This window comes from Mizuhopecten yessoensis, unplaced genomic scaffold (genome assembly GCF_002113885.1).
Source record: "Mizuhopecten yessoensis strain PY_sf001 unplaced genomic scaffold, ASM211388v2 scaffold3311, whole genome shotgun sequence".
In the NCBI taxonomy this organism is placed as follows: Eukaryota; Metazoa; Mollusca; class Bivalvia; order Pectinida; family Pectinidae; genus Mizuhopecten; species Mizuhopecten yessoensis.
The window spans coordinates 636,053-660,786 of record NW_018404981.1 but is presented as its reverse complement, the minus strand read 5'-3'; the positions used below and the strand labels follow the sequence as shown (position 1 = coordinate 660,786).

General features: G+C 39.7%; 1 protein-coding gene across 2 annotated transcripts; it reads left to right on the top strand.

The window, feature by feature from the left end:
* On the top strand, positions 1-22,930 carry LOC110447336 (solute carrier family 23 member 2-like). 2 transcript variants are annotated; one of them, XM_021492955.1, is made up of 11 exons: positions 1-236; positions 3,384-3,541; positions 4,162-4,253; positions 6,438-6,538; positions 8,491-8,672; positions 9,675-9,795; positions 15,032-15,188; positions 16,824-17,077; positions 17,859-18,123; positions 18,592-18,687; positions 22,598-22,930. In XM_021492955.1, exons 1-11 carry the CDS (start codon positions 36-38, stop codon positions 22,765-22,767), a joined length of 1,797 nt encoding a protein of 598 aa, XP_021348630.1. In that variant the 5' UTR covers positions 1-35; the 3' UTR covers positions 22,768-22,930. The 2 variants fall into 2 exon arrangements, with proteins under 2 accessions (XP_021348630.1, XP_021348631.1); XM_021492956.1 differs by lacking the exons at positions 1-236; positions 3,384-3,541 and adding an exon at positions 3,780-3,805.
* The last annotated feature ends 1,804 nt before the right edge of the window (positions 22,931-24,734 follow it).

Below are 24,734 nucleotides of genomic sequence, written 5' to 3'. Positions count from 1 at the left end.
CGCAGGTAGTAGGAGTAGTAGGAACATATTCGGAGATGGACATGGAGATGCATCCGACAGAGAAGGAGTTTCCGAGGAGAAGTTCCGACAGAGACGGGAAGTCCGAAGTGAAATGGAGTACCGCTGAGGAGATGGTTCATGACCCGCCTATTTCTTATGAAGTCGAAAAAAGGAAATTTGTGTATGACGTACTTGATGACCCTCCATTACACCTGACTATTTTCTTCGGGCTACAGGTAAGATAATGATGAATAGGGATGTGTTTTTGCGTCCGAGACATACATGGCAAGTAAAGAAAGATATCAATTTCGCTTATCCAATTAAAACATTCTTGTTCGTTGTTTTTCTTGAATGTAAAACATTTTGAAGGTAGACGTTTTTGTAACATTTTCTTGTTTCATACTAGATCCCTCTGGTTAACGTCCAAAAAAGAACTTTCCGCGCTCAAAGGATTCTAGTTAAAACTAATGCATTCTTTTCTCTCTAATTAAAGGAGATTTGAATGCATTTGCTGGTGTCGTTTCCTAATTATGAGTGTGTATAGGTAACCCAACGTAGACTAATTGTATGCAGCTTCGCCGCGTACTTTTGGGTAAAACATTGTCAGGACAAGAAATTAAAAGCTGTAATTTCTAACACAATTCACTATCATTTCTTAATTTAAACATCTTCTCTTGAATTTTTGTAACCCATATCGGATATATATCAAATTATATAACAGGAAAGTAAAACGAGAGCCGAAAAATGTCCCGAACGATATTCATTCTCTGAAGATTGCAAGCGTACACGTGCCATGTAGGCTGTTTTCCTCTCTGCTCATCGTTCACATTGAAATGCTAATATATTGAAAGTCATATTCATTAACGACCATCTGAAAATAGAATTCCGTGATAGGACATTAGTACCCGTGGTTGACATGTAATAGTCCATGTAATGGCATAAACTGTAAATATACTTATTACGTTTCATGATTACGCCATGACTTGTGAAAAGTTACGTAAGGTTGGCATGCATTCTCTTGAAATAAATATATTATAACACGAATGTGAGGCGGTCAAACATTCAAGTCTATACAAGAATTGGACTAGACAATAAATTGGTATATTGATGTATAGACCGAAAACCGAAGTGCACTTTGAGTATACTGTATAACACGAAATGTTCGTGGGTTCTTTTCTGCGTGGTTTGAAGCCCTTTTGATCGTTTCGTGGTACCTTCCATGAGTATCTTACATTAACAATCAGAAGACTTCTATATCATTCAAATTCGTTGTATTTATGTTCATGGTTCAATAGCAACCACGAAAACCACGAATGTTTATTCAAAACAAGCATTTCATGTCATACGGTACCGCGAAGCAGTTAATGATTTCGGTTTACATGCATGTATATATCGACACAAAAAAACACACATTATTTTGTCCAATCTTTTTAATTTAATTCTAAAATTAGAAAGGAAAAGTACAAAATGTGTGTCAATTTCATTTACAATTAAAGCAGTATTTTACATGAATGCCGACATGATATTTATGTTGTTAAATTATATGCCGTGTTTTAATCAGCTTTGTTGAACATGAGCTCTCTCAAATAATGACGCTGATAAGGCCATGCACAGATTTTCATAGTCGTCAAAAATATTTCCATGTTATCTGTTCTAAAATAGAGTATAATACTCAAAATTCCAATGTCAAAAGACGTGGCTTCAGACAACTTTAAGTGTGACAGATAACTGCTATTTTGGGGGAAAGATAGTACTTTGTGTATGACGTCATCAAAATATTTTCTCATTTTTTTTTATTTAACACTTGACTGTAAACACAAGCCAATGAGAAAGCGTGTTACAAACAATGATAAAAGGCGGGGTTAACATTCTGCCCCTTATTCGATTTATTTTCTTTTTTCGCCATGTGTAGAAATAAAAAAATAAAAGAACAATAATTGCACACAATATGTATATAATTATTCGTTATTACAACTGATAGCCGTAGTGGACCGCCTTGTATAACACCAGTTTGAGTGACGGGGGTATACTAACAAAAATACAGATAAATGTCACAGGCAAATATAATTTTGAAAATGAGCTATGATTGTTTAAAAAGTATAAAATTACTGTTATTTTGATACTAAATATGTCATATTGGTATACATGACGTAAGCGAAGTGAAACTTTTAATTGAAAAAACATGCAAAATCTTCACAAAGTTTAAAATATACCGAACATTGTCAACTTGCCTATGTAAAGTTACAATGGTAGTCTGTATCTTATACTTCTTTACAAACTTTCCATGTATATATTCTGTCTACAGAAGCATTTTTATGTAATATAAAAACCGCTAAAATACTGTTTTAACATGCCAAAGATAACCATTGCACAAATTCACCTAATCATGAAGGTTTGATAATCGATGTTTATTTTAGACAATACCGATACGTTTTCTTTTTTTGTATCATACCAAAACACTTTATTACATTATGCATTATGCATATTTAAAAGTTATATGCAGCAGTGATAACTCATATATATGTAAAACTATGCAGATATACAAAAGCAATAGAAATATCTTAATACTATAATAATATACATTTGATTGTTATGTTATTTTGTCTTTTGCCCATTCACAAAACAAAATAGAAAGAGTATAACATTATTTGTTCTTGTCTGACTCCTATACATACATTTTATTTTAGCACATTTTATTCTTGTGATCTTGAATGCTTAAATGCATTCATATGAACAACCTCATTGCCAAATATCAAGAACTTTGGTTATAAAGAAACACAAGTTAAAAGATGGAAAGAAAACTATGTTTTTTTGGGGTTTTTTTTAAATCAAAGGTGTTATATGACAAATTTACCGGTTGTATTTTTTTTAAATTCATAATGTTGAAAGATATTTTTAGTAGCCAACTTTTAAGCAAGTATGAAAAATAGACTCGTTTCAGAATTATGCAAATTAACGTGTGCAAAATGGGAAAATGTAAACATTCAGGTTTCATGTTGATGCCATGTGATGTTTACAATCGTGTTAGACTTTTCATGTTCTCTCTTTATCAATGTAACTGTCGTGTTATTCCACTTCTGTAAATAGTTTTTACTCAAATAAACCTCTCCCCTCTTTTTGCCTTCTATGTGACTGTCGTGTTGTATTTTTTCCTCACTTCTCTTCCATCTTTCTACCTGTAACGGTCACATAAGGATTCTTTTTGACGGCGTAAACGGTAGTATGAACGCTGTTGGCAACACCATGGTGGGCAGTCAGAGTTAACTATATAGTGAATTACTGTTGTATATGTATTTATTCCTGAATTTCTCGCCTCCTTTTTGCGATGCTTCAGACACTCTATATCATATCTGCCCTTTTTATTTATGATTTTTATATTCCAGCAAGCATTACTCTCCCTTTCCCTGAATTTAACGACCACCCTGTTGGTAGCTGATCTCGCGTGTGGATATGGTGACGAACTCTTAAAGGCAGAACTCCTGAGCACAACATTGTTTGCCTCTGGGATGAGTACGCTTCTCATGGTCACTATTGGAGTCAGGTACGTTCAGAATACGGCACATTTTAGCCTACAAAGAAAGCTTCTCATTGTCACTATTGGAGTCAGGTACGATCAGACTACGTCACATTTCAGCCTACAAAGTAAGTTTCTCATGGTCACTATTGGAGTCAGATACGATCAGACTACATCACATTTCAGCCTACAAAGTAAGCTTCTCATGGTCACCATTGGAGTCAGGTACGTTCAGAATACGGCACATTTTAGCCTACAAAGTACGCTTCTCATGGTCACTATTGGAGTCAGGTACGTTCAGAATACGGCACATTTAAGCCTACGAAGTACGCTTCTCATGGTCACTATTGGAATCAGGTACGTACAGAATAAGTCACTTTTCAGCCTACAAAGACAAGTTAGCGAGGTTCGTAGACGTTTTGGTTGGGAATATCTTTGGATGTAAATAAAATATATCAGACGGAATTAGTCTACACCCAAGTAAAATTGTAGTCTGATCGAGGACGCATGTAGCATTCGGGCGGTGGAAAATTTGAGAGGATATGTCTTTTATTTACAGCTCAAGTGTTTTGTAGATAGGGTTATGTAAATGACGGAAGGAGAGTATGTTTTTCACGTATAGTTCCGGTGGATCTTTTCCTTTTCAGACTCCCTATATACCAGGGTCCTGCTTTGGCCTTCGTAACACCATTGGTGGCTCTCAAGACTCTTCCGGATTGGAAATGCCCGAACTTGGAAGGTTGGTAGATCGCTTTCTGTGTAGTTAAAGATAGGAATTTGTATTCTACTAGTTAAAATGGGGTTTTAGAGAATTCCGTCAGTCCGTTCCATATTCTTTTTATGTCATAACCTATAAGTGGTTCGGCACTTTTAAGAACCTTACGGGGAGTGCCATCAGAGATAAAGGTCACAGCATGCTGATAGTAGACTAGTGTTACAAGGTTGTCCGAGTTATGACATTTCAATGTTTCACGACACTCCATATCTACAACTCCCGGGTGAATACTTTAAAGGGCAAGGTCACCGCAAAAGATCAGAAATTAAATCATTGTAATGTTTGTTCAGACATCAAGAAGAGATAGATAAAGTTCAGGAGCATTAATCAGTGGCGGCATCATCACTGGACGGTGTAAGACGTCACGGACCACTCTCGCGCCTGTATCACAAGGTCAAGGTCACTCTATGCGATGATTTGTGTGCAATTCTTTTGTCAGTATCCCGTAGTCAAGGTCGTAAGAAGGGCCGAGACATGTCTTTGAGTATATCTGTATGTGTGTTTGGGCCACAACTTCTTAAGGAGGCTTCACCCTTTCGCAATTAGCCATCAGAATTCAATGAAAGTTTCACATGATGGTTATGTCACTATGTAGAGATGATTTTATGAAAATCTAAGCATTCCGATAAACTGGGGATTTATTTGTAAAAAATACCGAAAAATTGAATTTTTGTGAAATTCAACACTTTCACATTTTTTGAGCGTGTGGCATTGTTCAAAAGTATAACAACAATAAAATAATGAAAAGAAACATTGCTTATCAACCCTAAAAATATTTTATTTATCATAAAATATCTACAACATGTTACAAAAGGCGTTTTTTATTGAAACTATATGGATAAAAGTTACTAAATACAAGCCAGAATCACACAGGACACATAGTTACATACAAAAAGAGTGAAAAATTGAACCAAATACACACAAAGTCTTTACAATTAATTTATTTTGCATTTTACAATTATCTTGATCCTGATGAGAGTTGTCTACCTTGAAAAAAATCGGAACTTTTTGCAGAGGGATAGAATTTATACAATGACACTTATTTCATTTAATATACCAAAAACGACGGAAATAAATTAAATTACTATATTTATTTGTCAATTTACTGTTCTTATATGGAACAAAATTACTCTCAATCATGTACACTTTGGACATTATCCATAGCCTGCTTACGCATTATATTAACATGTCAGGTACATATGTAACCATAGGCTATCGCATGGTATGCCGTTATTACGTTCACGCACATATGCACTTGCATTTTATAAGGATCTTGATATTTTACAAACCAGTATTTTCACAGAGTTATTGTTATTGCATTTGTGAACCGATTTATCTGACAGAGCGCAAATCGCTCGTAGCGACGAAGCGCTTGTGAACTACTGTTAGCACGTGATACGTACAGGTGAGGTCGGTAAACAAAACACATCAGTCTGCATTCCAGGCGCCTCATATACGACCTTCTTGAAGTCGTCTGATCGTATGTCAGTGTTTTCCCGTGAGTTAATTAATGTCTTTGTATCATAAGCTTTATTTCTGAAGTACGTGTGATTACACATTTCCAAGTTAAGTCTAGAAATCGGGTGTTGACATATCACGTCACGCACGTGTACTATTGTTTACCCGGCGTTACTATAATGTACACTACGGTAATGGAATGCCCGATACGCAATACGGAAATGACGACACGAAAATACGGCAAAAGGTAGAAGGTCAAGTCATTATAATGCTTGTCCGGTTATTCACTTCTAAACGACGTGTATGGTTGTACTTGTCTAATGATAGGGAGAGAAGAGTGACAACTCTTACATACTAAGAACCATTTTGTATGGCAGGAGTTAAGTTGGAGTTTTAGGGGGGAAATGATGAAAGCAGAAGCATTGTTAACAGTTTGTTGTGAATTTTCATTTGTTTTAAATGGACTAGACAATATATAGCAGTAAGGACGCGTGCAGAACCTGTCCGAAAGATTAACAATTCTGTTGCTGTATCGATAATATAAAATAAGAGAGTTAGAACAAAAAACTCTCTGTGCAATAGATCTGGTATCAATATCATTGTATTGCTTTCTTATTTCTTCATTGATAATATTATGATCCATAATTTAAAAACTGCATTTTTATTGTTCTATCATATACTTTATTGTAGGTATGAATAACGCTACAGTTGTGGGCGAATTTAACCAAACATCAAATAGCATGTCACTGCCCACTGACGCTAGAGAGGAAATACGCTTTAAGTTACAAATGGTGAGGGTTTGTTTTACTTTAAAAGAACTTTAACACGAAGTTGTGTTTTTCGAACACTTTATTTGGAAAGTTATAGCTAAATGTTACACATAAAAGAGCCATTGGGTCCTGCTTAACTACAGCCTATCAGGAACGCTCCTTTTATGCATTTTTGTTGCGATTTATTCGCCAACCATCATCAGATGATGAGCTTTTCAAATCGCCCTTCGTCGTTGATAGTTGTCCGTGGTCCGTTCGTCCGCCCTTAAACAATGCTTGTAAGCATTATTCATCAGAATGTACAGGAGATATTTTTCTCAAATTGCACATGAAGATTCCCAATGGATCATAGTTATCGACTTTTGGTACTGATCGGATAAGCAAGATGACAGACAGAGACACCTGTAGCTTGAATTTCACAGTAAAATGTTATTAGCACTATTTCTCAAAAATTACAAGAGGGATCTTTCTGAAATTTCACATGAAAGTTCCCTACGGTCCTAGTTCCGCATACTGAATCAGTGGTCTGATCGAAAACAAAGATGGCCGACAGAAGGTCATCTTGAATTTCGAGAATTAATACTAATAATAATAATAATATGCAACATTTGATATAGCGACCTATCTAGCTAACATAAGCCACTCTAAGGCGCTTTACAGTACATAGATATACAATTATAACAATTAGGATATACAATTTTTGAGGAATTCGCAGGAGCTGCCTTATCAAGCGCTAACTACTAGTCCTATGCCACCTGGCTAATATCTCCCTATGTGTGTATGCCTGCGTGTGTGCTGGAGATGTATTGTGTTCTTTTTGTAATGGGACCGTGCTTCCAACGGCATCTTTGATAGTGCCACCTCACTTGAATGCTACATCACTGATTCCGCAACATCCACCCCAGACCAATGTATACTCCACCTGGGTTGTTGGAGTTGTTTGGTCAGGAGAAAAACACTTTCTCTGATATTCCATGCGCGCGACGACTTCGGGGATCGAACCCCGGCCGCCTGCGTGGAAGGCCGGAGTGTTAACCACTCAACCAATCCTCGCATAATGTTTGTTAACACTATTTATCAGAAAGCACTGGAGAGACTTTTCTAAAATTCGATATGTAAGTTAAGTTTTGAGACTGTTTGGATACACAAAATGGCCCACTGACGGCCATCTTGGATTTTTCAATTAATGTTTAAACTTAAATTAAACCTCTTTATTTTCAAAATTTCTAATACTCATCATGATAAACAACAAGGCAAAGATAACAACGAAAATATAATGATGAACAGTAGATCTGGCAACTTTTTCACTGTGAGTTAGGTATATACAATGGGAGACAACTCGAACGACAATGGCTTATTGAACATTCATTGTAATATTAACAGCTGTTTTTTAGTCACATGCGCTACTATTAACCAATTGCAGAACTTGATACAAAGCACAAAATCAAATTATATAAATGTTTCGTTAATGTCCGGGATCTCAGTTTTATGTACGTCAAAAAGTGGAATATGCGACCAAAGTTTCAGATACTTTCAAAGTTATTTTAGAAAGAACACCGTTTCCCCTTGGGTAAGTCGTAAAATGTTTATGTATACATATATAGGTGTTTAATATATATATATATATATATATAACCGTACGTCGTTGATGTGAGGGTTTGTGATTTGATTAAATATCTCATATACTGACACACATACTCGGAGAATTTTTGTATTTGTTGCAAATGGCTATCTGAAACATTGACTTATGTCATCCGTTGCCCGAGCATAAGATAAATGGAGTTATTTTGAGAGTCAAATTTAAGTGGCATCAGACGGTGTTGCAGTGGGCTCGTTAATTAAACTTTCGTTGTTATGCCATTAGTGCCGGTAATGTTTTGGCGATCTATGGAGGCGGGGTGTATAAAAAAAGGATAGAGAAAAGTCAAATGGAATAGTCTTTTTAAAGCAAAGATATAACGTTATCATTTTAGATGCAAGGGAGTTTGATGGTAGCAGGAATACTACAGACATTGTTGGGGGCAACTGGTCTGATTGGCCGACTCCTCCGATTTATTGGACCAATCACAGTCGTTCCTGTCCTCTTCTTGATCGGAATCAGTATCTACAAAACCGCTGTCAAATTCTGCAATGCTCATTTTGGTGTGGCTTTTCTGTAAGTAAATAAAAACACAATCTTTGTGACACAACTCATTTTAAGTATACGTGTCAATTAGAGGTATATAGCATGGCTTTGGTATGTAACAGGTGCGATGAAATACATGGCCAGGCCAGGGTTCGAATACAAGACACTCAGACTTCCACACACACAAACACGCATACACTACACACATGGAGGCACGTCCTTAAATGACCTTAGCTGTTGATAGCACGTTATACAAAAGAAATCCAAACCAATCACCGGACATGAAGCTCTTTTCAAAAAATCTTTAAGAAATCGCTGTTTAAAACTAATTTCATCCCTCTTTTTGTACATAACTGTAAATATTTCACTATGTCCTATTTTACTGTGTATCATTTTGAATATTTTGTCATATCTTTATCCAAATGAATGTTGTAGTTTCGGATGTATTTTATGTATAGCGCTTTAATGATTTTAATACAAATTGATAGATGTTATACAAAGTTCCGTATTTACAATATATCAGTATTGTTATAAACAGGCTTGTCAGTTGAATAAGTGCTCTATGTGTGCAATGTATGCGTACGTGTGTGTATGCATAGCGCGGATCAGTTGCCAACTTTAGAGGGCTACCTCACTCAACACTAAGGCCAAAAGTGAAGTATTGCCAACCAATGCACTAGAAAACAAAGAGGTTCCTAGGAAGTAAAAAGAAAATGCAAATATCTCAAATGTTGCCAGGGGAGCATCAGTTTCCTCAATGTCCCCTTAGCAGGAGGCACTGAAAAAAAAAAATCTGCAGGGGAAGAGGCACCTTAGTCGCTTCGTACACCATGAAGTAGGATACAGCTCTTTCCACAAACCCATAGGGGTGTTGATCGTAGGCATGTAAACGTAAAGATGTCGTATATTGCGGTTATACAGGGTCATTTATTGTAATGGAGCATGTCAGTTGTACGTTTAGTGCATGGCTCTATTTTCAGAAGGTGTATTTTCTGTGTTGCAACAAATGAATTGTATTTCCTCTGATGACAGGACTTTCGCTGTGGCTATGGTGCTGTCTCTTTACTTGGAAGGAAGGAAGACACCAATTCCATTCTGGAGCAAGACACGCGGATTCCATATTATCTACTATCCCCTCCACACAGTCTTCTCTGTAAGATTACCCGTGTACATCTTTATATTGTTAACATTATCTTATATCAAAATTAGGTATCATTTCACCCCTTACATACGATCAGGGTTATTTTCCTTAGTTTTGACCAAAGAATATCCGCTAAAAATATTGATATATAGACATATCTTATGTTATACATATGCGAGTTAATAAAATATTCTTATTATGGTATCACAATGAAAGAAACACAATGAGAACTACCTCAAGATATACCATTGGTGGACTGAGGTGTATTAGTTATTTGTATGGAATACACTAACATGGGGAGGGGTCAATGATGCAGTTGGTTTTAGGTGACGTACCCTCCAGACCCCCTAAAATTGGCTTTAACCCCTGGAGCCCAGGCTTAATTTGCAACCCGATCAGTTGGGCGAGGCCATTGCCACGACCGAAGCATATTGTGAATTGTAATTGTGAGAACCAAATATCGAGGGGAGAAATTATTAACATGCATGTATGTACATCTATTTACATGTCAGAAGATAATTTGTTATTTAACATCCGTTATATAAATTGTGTTATGAACACCTTTCAAAAACAGCGTGATGTTGGCTGAATGTTAGCATTGCTTCACTATAGTGACGTCAATTCAAGGATAACGTCATACTGTAACAGACTTCCAATAACATTATGACATCACAATTGCAAAATGCTTACAGTGTCGATATTTTAGATTTCTAGATAGCCTGAGTTAATTTTGTTTTCGGGATTCTTTAAAAAAAACTTGATTGTACGATAAACAGAATTTTGCATTCGTTCTCGCCAATCCTTAAATGCGTATATCAACATCTCTGACATCACCATGTAAAATGGCTGTGGATAGCCATTGTAACAGCAATGTCGAAGACATGCGTATATGGGATTTCGACAATAAACATTAAAATCATGAAATAAATTATAGAGTAAAACAATCTTTACTTAATTGCCACTGTCCATTTGTCTAGTTACTTATAGCTACCGTCGTGGAATGTGGCTGGTCAGTATCCTGCTCACCACCTAACTACCGTTGTCCATTTGTTTAGTTACTTATAACTACCGTCGTGGAATGTGGTTGGTCAGTATACTGCTCACCACCTAATTACTGTTGTCCATTTGTCCAGTTACTTATAGCTATCGTCGTGGGCTGGTTGGTCAGTATCCTACTCACCACCTAATTACTGTTGTCCATTTGTCCAGTTACTTATAGCTATCGTCGTGGGCTGGTTGGTCAGTATCCTACTCACCACCTAATTACTGTTGTCCATTTGTCCAGTTACTTATAGCTATCGTCGTGGGCTGGTTGGTCAGTATCCTACTCACCACCTAATTACTGTTGTCCATTTGTCCAGTTACTTATAGCTATCGTCGTGGGCTGGTTGGTCAGTATCCTACTCACCACCTAATTACTGTTGTCCATTTGTCCAGTTACTTATAGCTACCGTCGTGGGCTGGTTGGTCAGTATCCTACCCACCACCTAATTACCGTTGTCCATTTGTCCAGTTACTTATAGCTATCGTCGTGGGCTGGTTGGTCAGTATCCTACTCACCACCTAATTACCGTTGTCCATTTGTCCAGTTACTTATAGCTATCGTCGTGGGCTGGTTGGTCAGTATCCTACTCACCACCTAATTACCGTTGTCCATTTGTCCAGTTACTTATAGCTATCGTCGTGGGCGGGTTGGTCAGTATCCTACTCACCACCTAATTACCGTTGTCCATTTGTCCAGTTACTTATAGCTATCGTCGTGGGCGGGTTGGTCAGTATCCTACTCACCACCTAATTACCGTTGTCCATTTGTCCAGTTACTTATAGCTATCGTCGTGGGCGGGTTGGTCAGTATCCTACCCACCACCTAATTACCGTTGTCCATTTGTCCAGTTACTTATAGCTATCGTCGTGGGCTGGTTGGTCAGTATCCTACCCACCACCTAATTACCGTTGTCCATTTGTCCAGTTACTTATAGCTACCGTCGTGGGCTGGTTGGTCAGTATCCTACTCACCACCTAATTACCGTTGTCCATTTGTCCAGTTACTTATAGCTATCGTCGTGGGCTGGTTGGTCAGTATCCTACTCACCACCTAATTACCGTTGTCCATTTGTCCAGTTACTTATAGCTATCGTCGTGGGCTGGTTGGTCAGTATCCTACCCACCACCTAATTACCGTTGTCCATTTGTCCAGTTACTTATAGCTACCGTCGTGGGCTGGTTGGTCAGTATCCTACTCACCACCTAATTACCGTTGTCCATTTGTCCAGTTACTTATAGCTATCGTCGTGGGCTGGTTGGTCAGTATCCTACTCACCACCTAATTACCGTTGTCCATTTGTCCAGTTACTTATAGCTATCGTCGTGGGCTGGTTGGTCAGTATCCTACCCACCACCTAATTACCGTTGTCCATTTGTCCAGTTACTTATAGCTACCGTCGTGGGCTGGTTGGTCAGTATCCTACTCACCACCTAATTACCGTTGTCCATTTGTCCAGTTACTTATAGCTATCGTCGTGGGCTGGTTGGTCAGTATCCTACCCACCACCTAATTACCGTTGTCCATTTGTCCAGTTACTTATAGCTACCGTCGTGGGCTGGTTGGTCAGTATCCTACTCACCACCTAATTACCGTTGTCCATTTGTCCAGTTACTTATAGCTATCGTCGTGGGCTGGTTGGTCAGTATCCTACCCACCACCTAATTACCGTTGTCCATTTGTCCAGTTACTTATAGCTACCGTCGTGGGCTGGTTGGTCAGTATCCTACTCACCACCTAATTACCGTTGTCCATTTGTCCAGTTACTTATAGCTATCGTCGTGGGCTGGTTGGTCAGTATCCTACCCACCACCTAATTACCGTTGTCCATTTGTCCAGTTACTTATAGCTACCGTCGTGGGCTGGTTGGTCAGTATCCTACTCACCACCTAATTACCGTTGTCCATTTGTCCAGTTACTTATAGCTATCGTCGTGGGCTGGTTGGTCAGTATCCTACTCACCACCTAATTACCGTTGTCCATTTGTCCAGTTACTTATAGCTATCGTCGTGGGCTGGTTGGTCAGTATCCTACCCACCACCTAATTACCGTTGTCCATTTGTCCAGTTACTTATAGCTACCGTCGTGGGCTGGTTGGTCAGTATCCTACTCACCACCTAATTACCGTTGTCCATTTGTCCAGTTACTTATAGCTATCGTCGTGGGCTGGTTGGTCAGTATCCTACTCACCACCTAATTACCGTTGTCCATTTGTCCAGTTACTTATAGCTATCGTCGTGGGCTGGTTGGTCAGTATCCTACTCACCACCTAATTACCGTTGTCCATTTGTCCAGTTACTTATAGCTATCGTCGTGGGCTGGTTGGTCAGTATCCTACTCACCACCTAATTACCGTTGTCCATTTGTCCAGTTACTTATAGCTATCGTCGTGGGCTGGTTGGTCAGTATCCTACTCACCACCTAATTACCGTTGTCCATTTGTCCAGTTACTTATAGCTATCGTCGTGGGCTGGTTGGTCAGTATCCTACCCACCACCTAATTACCGTTGTCCATTTGTCCAGTTACTTATAGCTACCGTCGTGGGCTGGTTGGTCAGTATCCTACTCACCACCTAATTACCGTTGTCCATTTGTCCAGTTACTTATAGCTATCGTCGTGGGCTGGTTGGTCAGTATCCTACCCACCACCTAATTACCGTTGTCCATTTGTCCAGTTACTTATAGCTACCGTCGTGGGCTGGTTGGTCAGTATCCTACTCACCACCTAATTACCGTTGTCCATTTGTCCAGTTACTTATAGCTATCGTCGTGGGCTGGTTGGTCAGTATCCTACTCACCACCTAATTACCGTTGTCCATTTGTCCAGTTACTTATAGCTATCGTCGTGGGCTGGTTGGTCAGTATCCTACTCACCACCTAATTACCGTTGTCCATTTGTCCAGTTACTTATAGCTATCGTCGTGGGCTGGTTGGTCAGTATCCTACTCACCACCTAATTACCGTTGTCCATTTGTCCAGTTACTTATAGCTATCGTCGTGGGCTGGTTGGTCAGTATCCTACTCACCACCTAATTACCGCTGTCCATTTGTCCAGTTACTTATAGCTATCGTCGTGGGCTGGTTGGTCAGTATCCTACTCACCACCTAATTACCGTTGTCCATTTGTCCAGTTACTTATAGCTATCGTCGTGGGCTGGTTGGTCAGTATCCTACCCACCACCTAATTACCGTTGTCCATTTGTCCAGTTACTTATAGCTACCGTCGTGGGCTGGTTGGTCAGTATCCTACTCACCACCTAATTACCGTTGTCCATTTGTCCAGTTACTTATAGCTATCGTCGTGGGCTGGTTGGTCAGTATCCTACTCACCACCTAATTACCGTTGTCCATTTGTCCAGTTACTTATAGCTATCGTCGTGGGCTGGTTGGTCAGTATCCTACTCACCACCTAATTACCGTTGTCCATTTGTCCAGTTACTTATAGCTATCGTCGTGGGCTGGTTGGTCAGTATCCTACTCACCACCTAATTACCGTTGTCCATTTGTCCAGTTACTTATAGCTATCGTCGTGGGCTGGTTGGTCAGTATCCTACTCACCACCTAATTACCGTTGTCCATTTGTCCAGTTACTTATAGCTATCGTCGTGGGCTGGTTGGTCAGTATCCTACCCACCACCTAATTACCGTTGTCCATTTGTCCAGTTACTTATAGCTACCGTCGTGGGCTGGTTGGTCAGTATCCTACTCACCACCTAATTACCGTTGTCCATTTGTCCAGTTACTTATAGCTATCGTCGTGGGCTGGTTGGTCAGTATCCTACCCACCACCTACATGTAATTACCGCTGTCCATTTGTCCAGTTACTTATAGCTATCGTCGTGGACTGGTTGGTCAGTATCCTGCTCACCACCTAATTACCGTTGTTCATTTGTTTAGTTACTTATAGCTATCGTCGTGGGCTGGTTGGTCAGTATCCTACCAACCACCTAATTACCGTTGTCCATTTGTTTAGTTACTTATAGCTATCGTCGTGGGCTGGTTGGTCAGTATCCTGCTCACCACCTAATTACCGTTGTCCATTTGTCCAATTACTTATAGCTATCGTCGTGGGCTGGTTGGTCAGTATCCTAGGGTACCGACCACCTAATTACCGTTGACCATTTGTCCAGTTACTTATAGCTATCGTCGTTGGCTGGTTGGTCAGTATACTGCTCACCACCGTATTACCGTTGTCAATTTGTCCAGTTACTTATAGCTATCGTCGTTGGCTGGTCGGTCAGTATCCTACTTACCACCCTAGGTTCTTTCTCTGACGATCCTAACAGTGCCCAGTACTTTGCCAGAACAGACTCGAGACTCAAAGTAATTGAAGAGGCCAGCTGGTTCTACTTTCCATATCCAGGTAAGCTTGTTTATCTGTACAGTCATAGAATACACTTTTATAGAAACATCTGTACGTCCTCAACTTTCTATTTACATTAAATATACGAATATTGGAATTTGCAAGTATTAATTCTTATTTTAACTTCTTTGGAAGACTCAGTTTACCTGCCCATACTTGACCTACAACTCCCAACGCTTTCATTGTCACCATTGACCTTTATATTTGCCCAAACTTCACTTATCGTGACCTTGAACTTTACCCGTTCTTCATTTTGACTTACCATATTTACGAAAAAGAATCCGCAAATGATGAGTGTCTATAAGGCCCTTTTTTGGGCCCCGGTATATTAGGATGTTTACTTCCTTAATTAAACCCCCGCAACGAAGTTTGGGGGGTATACTGGAATCGACAGCTTCTTCTAAAGTAATGGACCGATTTCAACGAAACTAATTACCACCTGAAGCTGTGCATTCAGATATTAATCTTTCATTCTGACCTTTTTTTGACGAAGTTATGGCCCTTTTTTGAAAAAATCCTTCTAAAGTTATGGATCGATTTCAACGAAACTTTTCCAGATATGATAACTACCACATGAAGTTGTGCATCCAGATTATTTTTTTCATTCTGACCCTTTTTTACGGAGTTATTGCCCTTTGTTGAAAAATGCCTTCCCGCACAACTATATTAAATTAATCATTTTACAATAGTTGTGGTGGCAAATGCCATTTTGTATTTGTGAGTTAACTTTGATAAGTAAGAAACAAATCAAGTTCTGGAACTCACTTCAGCCACAGGTGTTGAGCAAATATTACAGGATATATACAATAACCAATATTTACAATTAATATCTTATACTTATAGCATATAAAGGGTATCCCGAACTTTATAATTCACTTAGGATTGAGAGATATTTGAGATGTTTGAGATAAGTCCAGAAGCCATAACTCAGTATTAAACAGCAGGAAAGTGTATAGTGAATATGCATTTCGTTCAAGTCTACTTAAATGAGAAAAATTGTAAATTTTAACTCAAAATATGAATTAGAAAGGAAATAATTGAGAAAACAGAACACTTTTCATTTGAAAATAACCTAAAACAACCCCATGACTTAATCCCCCATTTTATATAAACAATATTTAAGTGACGATTGAATTTCTGTCATTTTTCATTCTTTTATGTATGCCTGTTTAATTTACACATGTTTCCAAAAACAGTAATGGTATTATTTTGGTTTTTAAGCGCATTTTACAAACAGCAAATTATATTTGTAATTTACCCTACCCCTTTTGGTACCCCCAAAAACCCACTTTCGGTCAAATGTTTACCTTAGTTTAATATGTCGGGGCCCAAAATATGGTCTTATAGACAGACACTCATCCTTTCGACTTAACTTTCTATTTTCGATAAAGGCCATTCTTGCAAGACTTCGTCCCTTTCCTGACCTTCAAATATCACCAGCCTTAAATTTATCCCCTGCTACATGTAATCAACTTTACCTTAAAACTACCTGACTTTACATACACTACTTCATCTTCCCCTGGCCTCTATCTGTATTAACTTCGCATTATCTTGACTTTTGAATGGACCCTGACTTTCATGTTCACTTAACATTTGCCTCACAATTACGACACAAATGTCGCACTTCAATTTCAGGACAATTTGGACCGCCCAGATTCAGTTTAGATGTGTTCGTGACATTTTTAATCGCCACCCTCATATCCGTCATCGATTCAGTAGGTGACTACTACGCAGTCGCGAGGATTTGCGATGTCCCGCCTCCACCAACGCATGCGGTCAACAGGGGTATCCTTATGGAGGGAATCATGAGCATAGTTGCTGGATCATTGGGGGCTGGGCATGCAACTACGTCATATGGTCCAAATATCGGAGCCATCGGCTTTACAAAGGTATATACAGAAATGCGACCGGGTCATCTCATTCGGAACACCTCGGCCGATTTGATGAAACGTACTATAATCGGGCAAGGCGTTCCGAATGTGTGTAAGTCCTGTGTACATCTGTCGTGACAGTAAATCCAGCCTTCCTATAAAAATCTTTTAATCCCCGAGCGAATCGGAAAAGCTTCGCATCCATTGAACAAAAAACGTGAAATATGAAGAATGGAAACAAATGTGTTTATATCGACAAATGAAAACGGTTTGCAGTTTTTCTACGTGTGCGATGATATAAGCCTACATCACACTCGGCTACGAAAGTTTCGCATAAGCAGCTTATCGTTTTAATATAATCGCATTCGGAATTCCATAACACTAAAATTGTTTATGAAAAGTGAAAGTGAAAAAAATGTTGGTATGCTTATTGTCACCAGGTACCATTTCTCATGACAGCTCATATATCTTCGTCTAACAGGAACGCTAACAGCTACTGAAGTTTGCATATGAAATACATATGACTTTTCGTGTAAATGCTGTGGCGGGAATGGTCGGTTACCAGTAAAAAAAAATCAATTTTAATGTTTAACATAACTTTGTCATCAAAGTAATGTACCCCAGCACAACTGAGAACAGAAACTAGTTACAAACTACATTTAAATATGTGTTTTGTGAAAGTTGCCTAGCGCGGAGTTCTTTTGTAATGAAGGTACATAAAGTTATGACAATAAGGTCCTTAACTTGTCCGAGATAATCATGAGCTGATGCACCATACTACCCAGATTTGATGTTATAGGTGGCAAGTCTGCGTGTATTCGTCGCCTGTGGGATCATCTACATTATCTTCGGGGTGATTGGGAAAATTGGCGCTTTTTTCATCTCCATGCCGTACTCTGTTCTTGGAGGGGTCTCCATGGTGAGCTTCGGAATGTTCGTAGGTTTTAACTTCGCCAACCTTATACCAGTACATCTGAACGGCCGCAACATGTCTATACTCGGGATTTCCATTGTGTTTGGACTCATGATGCCTCTATGGTCAAAGATGCACTCGATAAGTACAGGTGAGCCACGCTACATAATTATGCATGCAACAGCTGTTGTTAAGTATCATTACAAATCAATTGAAGGGAGGCAACTCTATCAAATTTATGGCTAGTTTCATGTATCCTATGCAACTTGTTTATAGACATTCACAAGATTTTTACGGAAAAATGTGATGGAATGTTATTGAGGACATCACTTAACCAAGAAAAAAAATCAAAACTTTCCCATTCATGATTAATCTTATGATGCTCAGTTCCATTTACAACAGCATGAATTCGAAAAAGTAATGTCTATGTTTAAATTTCGTTCGAAAATATTGTAATAAAATCTAAATACCATTCTTCGATATTTCGTACCGATGTGTTCTATCAGATGCATTGAGTATTTAATTGAGGGCGTATGCTGCATCGGTATGATCTACTTACATAAAGCACGGTAGTAAATATGTAAGTTCGCATAGATTCCATCATAATCTATTGTTCCAGGTGTAGTCGACTTGGACAGGCTCATCAACGCCTTTGTGGGAAATACTATGTTCACAGGCGGTTTCATCGCGTGTGTTCTTGACAACACTGTGTCTGGTAAGTAATGATTAAGGTTGACCTGTCCGGACAACACTGTGTCTGGTAAGTAAAGATTATGGTGGACCAGTCCGAACAGCACTGTGTTTGGTAAGTAAAGATTAGGGTGGACCAGTCCGGACAACACTGTGTCTGGTAAGTAAAGATTATGGTGGACCAGTCCTAACAGCACTGTGTTTGGTAAGTAAAGATTAGGGTGGACTAGTCCGGACAACACTGTGTCTGGAAAGTAATGATTAGGGTTTACCAGTCCGGACAACACTGAGTCTGGTAAGTAATGATTAGGGTTGGTAAGTAAAGATTAGGATTGACCAGTCCGAACAGCACTGTGTCTGGTAAGTAAAGATTATGGTTGACCAGTCCGAACAGCACTGTGTCTGGTAAGTAAAGATTAGGCTTCACGAGTCCGGACAGCACTGTGTCTGGTAAGTAAGGATTTGGGTCGACCAGTCCGGACAACCCTGTGTCTGGTAAGTAATGATTAAGGTTGACCTGTCCGGACAACACTGTGTCTGGTAACTAATGATTAGGGTGGACCAGTCCGAACAGCGCTGTGTTTGGTAAATAAAGATTAGGGTGGACCAGTCCGGAAAACACTGTTTCTGGTAAGTAAAGATTAGGGTGGATCAGTCCGGACAACACTGTGTCTGGAAAGTAAAGATTAGGGTTGACCAGTCCGGACGACACTGTGTCTGGTAAGTAATGATTAAGGTTGACCTGTCCGGACAACACTGTGTCTGGTAAAAGTAAAGATTAGGGTGGACCAGTCCGGACAGCACTGTGTCTGGTAAGTAAAGATTAGGATGGACAGTCCAGACAACACTGTGTCTGGTAAGTAAGGATTTGGGTCGACCAGTCCGGACAACCCTGTGTCTGGTAAGTAATGATTAGGGTGATCCAGTCCGGACAACGCTGTGTCTATTAGGGTGGACTCGTCCGGACAACACTGTTTCTGGTAAGTAAAGATTAGGATTGACCAGTCCGGACAGCACTGTGTCTGGTAAGTAAAGATTAGGCTTCACGAGTCCGGACAGCACTGTGTCTGGTAAGTAAAGATAAGGGTTGACCAGTCCGGAAAACACTGTGTCTGGTAAGTAAAGATTAGGGTTGACCAGTCCGGACCACACTGTGTCTGGTAAGTAATGATTTGGGTGGACCAGTCCGGACAACACTGAGTCTGGTAAGTAATGATTAGGGTTGAACAGTCCGGACAACACTGTGTCTGGGAAGTAATGATTAGGGTTGACCAGCCCGGACAACACTGTGTCTGGTAAGTAAAGATTAGGCTTCACGAGTCCGGACAGCACTGTGTCTGGTAAGTAAGGATTTGGGTCGACCAGTCCGGACAACCCTGTGTCTGGTAAGTAATGATTAAGGTTGACCTGTCCGGACAACACTGTGTCTGGTAAGTAATGATTAGGGTGGACCAGTCCGAACAGCACTGTGTTTGGTAAATAAAGATTAGGGTGGACCAGTCCGGACAACACTGTGTCTGGTAAGTAGTGATTAGGTTGGACCAGTCCGGACAACACTGTGTCTGGGAAGTAAAGATTAGGGTGGACCAGTCCTGACAACACTGTGTCTGGGAAGTAAAGATTAGGGTGGACCAGTCCTGACAACACTGTGTCTGGGAAGTAAAGATTAGGGTGGACCAGTCCTGACAACACTGTGTCTGGTAAGTAATGATTGTAATGATTAGGGTGGACCAGTCCGGACAACACTGTTCCTGGAAAGTAAAGATTAGGGTGGACCAGTCCGGACAACTCTGTGTCTGGTAAGTAATGATTAGGGTGGAACAGTCCGGACAACACTGTGTCTGGTAAGTAATGGTTAGGGTGGACCAGTCCGGACAACACTGTTTCTGGTAAGTAATGATTAGGGTGGACCAGGCCGGACAACACTGTGTCTGGTAAGTAATGGTTAGGGTGGACCAGTCCGGACAACACTGTTTCTGGTAAGTAAAGGTTAGGGTGGACCAGTCCGGACAACACTGTTTCTGGTAAGTAAAGGTTAGGGTGGACCAGTCCGGACAACACTGTGTATGGTAAGTAATGATTAGGGTGGACCAGTCCTGACAACACTGTGTCTGGTAAGTAATGATTGTAATGATTAGGGTGGACCAGTCCGGACAGCACTGTGGTTGGTAAGTAAAGATTAAGGTTTACCAGTACGGACAACACTGTGTCTGGTAAGTAATGATAAGGGTTGACCAGTCGGGACAACACTGTGTCTGGTAAGTAATGATAAGGGTTGACCAGTCGGGACAACACTGTGTCTGGTAAGTAAAGATAAGGGTTGACCAGTCCGGACAACACTGTGTTTGGTAAGTAATGATTAGGGTTGACGAGTCCGGACAACACTGTGTCTGGTAAGTAATGAGTAGGGTGGACCAGTCCGGACAACACTGTGGCTGGTAAGTAATGATTAGGGGGGACCAGTCCGAACAGCACTGTGTTTGGTAAATAAAGATTAGGGTGGACCAGTTCGGACAACACTGTGTCTGGTAAGTAATGATAAGGGTTGACCAGTCGGGACAACACTGTGTCTGGTAAGTAATGATAAGGGTTGACCAGTCGGGACAACACTGTGTCTGGTAAGTAAAGATTAGGGGGGACCAGTCCGGGCAACACTGTGTCTGGTAAGTAATGATTAGGTTGGACCAGTCCGGACAACACTGTGTCTGGTAAGTAGTGATTAGGTTGGACCAGTCCGGACAACACTGTGTCTGGTAAAAGTAAAGATTAGGGTGGACCAGTCCGGATAACACTGTGTCTGGTAAGTAATGATTAGGGTTGACCAGCCCGGACAACACTGTGTCTGGTAAGTAAAGATTAGGATTGACTAGTCCGGACAGCACTGTGTCTGGTAAGTAAAGATTAGGATTGACCAGTCCGGACAACACTGTGTCTGGAAAGTAAAGATTAGGATTGACCAGTCCGGACATCACTGTGTCTGGTAAGTAATGATTAGGGTGGACCAGTCCGGACAGCACTGTGTTTGGTAAGTAAAGATTAAGGTTTACCAGTCCGGACAACACTGTGTCTGGACATTAATGATTAGGGTGGACCAGTCCGGACAGCACTGTGTCTGGTAAGTAAAGATTAGGCTGGACAGTCCAGACAACACTGTGTCTGGAAAGTAATGATTAGGGTTGACTAGTCCGGACAGCACTGTGTCTGGTAAGTAAAGATTAGGATGGACAGTCCAGACAACACTGTGTCTGGTAAGTAATGATTAGGGTGGACCAGTCCGGACAACGCTGTGTCTGTTAAGTAATGATTAGGGTTGACCAGTCCGGACAACACTGTGTCTGGTAAGTAATGATTAAGGTTGACCTGTCCGGGCAACACTGTGTCTGGTAAGTAATGATTAAGGTTGACCAGTCCGGACATTATTGCGTCTGGTAAATAATGATTAATGTTGACCAGTCCGGGCAACACTGTGTCTGGTTAGTAATGATTAAGGTTTACCAGTCCTGACAACACTCTGTCTGGTAAGTAATGATTAAGGTTGACCAGTCCGGACAACATTGCGTCTGGTAAATAATGATTAAGGTTGACCTGTCAGGACAACACTGTGTCTAGTAAGTATTGATTAATATTGACCAGTCCGGGCAACACTGTGTCTGGTAATTAATTATTAAGTTTAACCAGTCCGGACAACACTGTGTCTGGTAAGTAATGATTAATGTTGACCAGTCCGGACAACACTGTGTCTGGTAAGTAATGATTTAGGTTGATAAGTTAATCTACACTGTGTCTATTAATATAATTAAGGTTGACCAGTCCGGACAACACTGTTTCTGGTAGGTAATGATTAAGGTTGACCTGTCCGGACAGTTTTTGAATCCCAGATCTTTCTTGACCAATGATGCTAGGATCGTTTAACAAAATAATCCCATTATTTACAGGTAGTCTAGAGGAGCGAGGACTAGCGGCCTGGTTAGATGAGACAGTGGGGAAGAGTAGTACACGGCAGAAAGCACACTTGTACGATGTCCCGTACCTACAGGAAAAGCTCGGTCGTTATAAGTGGGCAAAGTATGTGCCTTTTATGTCCGGATACGGAAAATCATTATAATATTGTCTTGTAAATCAATTAACATTTACTCACGTATATTTCCTTTCGCCTGGTATTCAAATTTGTTTTAATAAATATTTCTAAGATATTTGGATTGACAGATTTACATTCCACGCGAATTTATGCAATATAGGGAGAAAAAACTCGCTCAATAAAATTTTAATAAGGTTCACTTTTTTTCAATTTCTGATTTTTACTTTACAACTGTTTGAAGTAACGACATCTTGTTGCTGATTTTGGTTAGGGTTCTACTCCTTTGGTTTCAAGTTTTCTGTAGAAAAAGCTGGCAAATGCAAATCGGTTGGATTGTTTTTAGCAAGACATGAAAAGAGAGAGACGAAGATCGCTAAAATAGCACAACCACGTAAATCTGCATACACTGGATATTGCGAGAGGAGTCTCGGAGCTTTTCAGTTTCCAAACAAGGGATATTGCGAGAGGAGTCGTGTTCTTACAATGTACCAGAATCACCAGAATATTACACAACAGTAAGACAATGGAGAAGAAAGGTTTAATTATCACAAAAAAGTCTACTAAATAGTATATCATGTACAGTGTGTACAAAACACGTTTGAGTAATGTACCCAGCAGTTTTAAAGGCTATGCAGAGAGTGATTTACAGTGAAGTTCCTTTACACTGCCATCATCTATCGAGTGAAATGTTGGTGTTATAATTATAAAGCACTTTGTTTATATACTAAGAAAAAGGAGAATAAGGGACATTGAAATAAATTGATGGTAAAAGGGGAAAAGAAAGACGGGCATCATATTGAGGTTTTGTATATAGTGTTGGACCTGTGTATTGAAACGTCTTTTAGACATTTATGTTGCGATTCTTTTTTATATCAGTTCTTTACATACAGAGGTTCATTTATGAAATATAACTGCAGCGGCTGCAGCGTATGAATACGTAACCTGAGCACTACTGCTACTATTGCGTGACTACGCGCTAGCAAAATACAGTTGTTCTTTAAAAACAATCATTATCCAAATCATTCCCTGGCACTTTAACCGACGCTAATTAAATATAAGTATTAACTCATTTTAGATATTTCATTTCTTTTCCTAAAATAAAAAAACAAATGAATCCGATGTAATAGCTACACTTATGTATGTTTTATATTTCAACTTTGTGCGGGACGTCAGCTGTTCCTAATTTGTTATAGGTCTAGATAATGACATGGCCTTGCCGATAACAACGGGAACTTTAAACTTGTTTGGGAAGAGAATCAAACTTAACTGCATTTCTTATTAACTTATAAAAAAAAACACAAAGCAAAAATCTGCCTATATGCTGCACCCCTACTGGCATAACTATAACATGTGTTGAAGACAAACTGAATGGTGCCCGGTCGCGACACGTGTTGTCAGTTATACAGTAACGTTTATTGCTGCAATGTCATGAATAATATGTAATAGTAATATAATATGATAGTTACTGTGCAGAATGTATATATGTAGATATGTTTGTGTTTAAGTCGTAATGTATTATGTGCTTGTCGTGTGTACCGGTACATGCACCCCAGTATGGCCCCTTTCGAGATATACATATTCAATTATGTGCCCTCTAAGAAGACGATAAGGGACTATTTAGGAACTTATCGATTTACCGTGAATGTGTATAGGTACTATAAAGGTACTGATAAGGAGCTGGTCGATACAGAGGGGATCAATTCCTGACACCTCTGACGGAACTGCCTCGTCAGAGCGATCACGTCACACAATGTCGACACATACAAACACGATTCTACACGGGAGTTACAATATGGGTTGGGGGATATGTATTTGTATGTTCGCTGCAGATACACTTTCATCCATTTTCTTCTTCCGTCATCATCAATTTAAATGTTTTTAAACATATTATTTCCACGAAAAACAATTAAATTTAAACTAATGATATGAATTTGAACATTGGAGAGCAAATATTTCACCTGGTGAAATTGTCGGTACATTGTTGCTTGTATCAC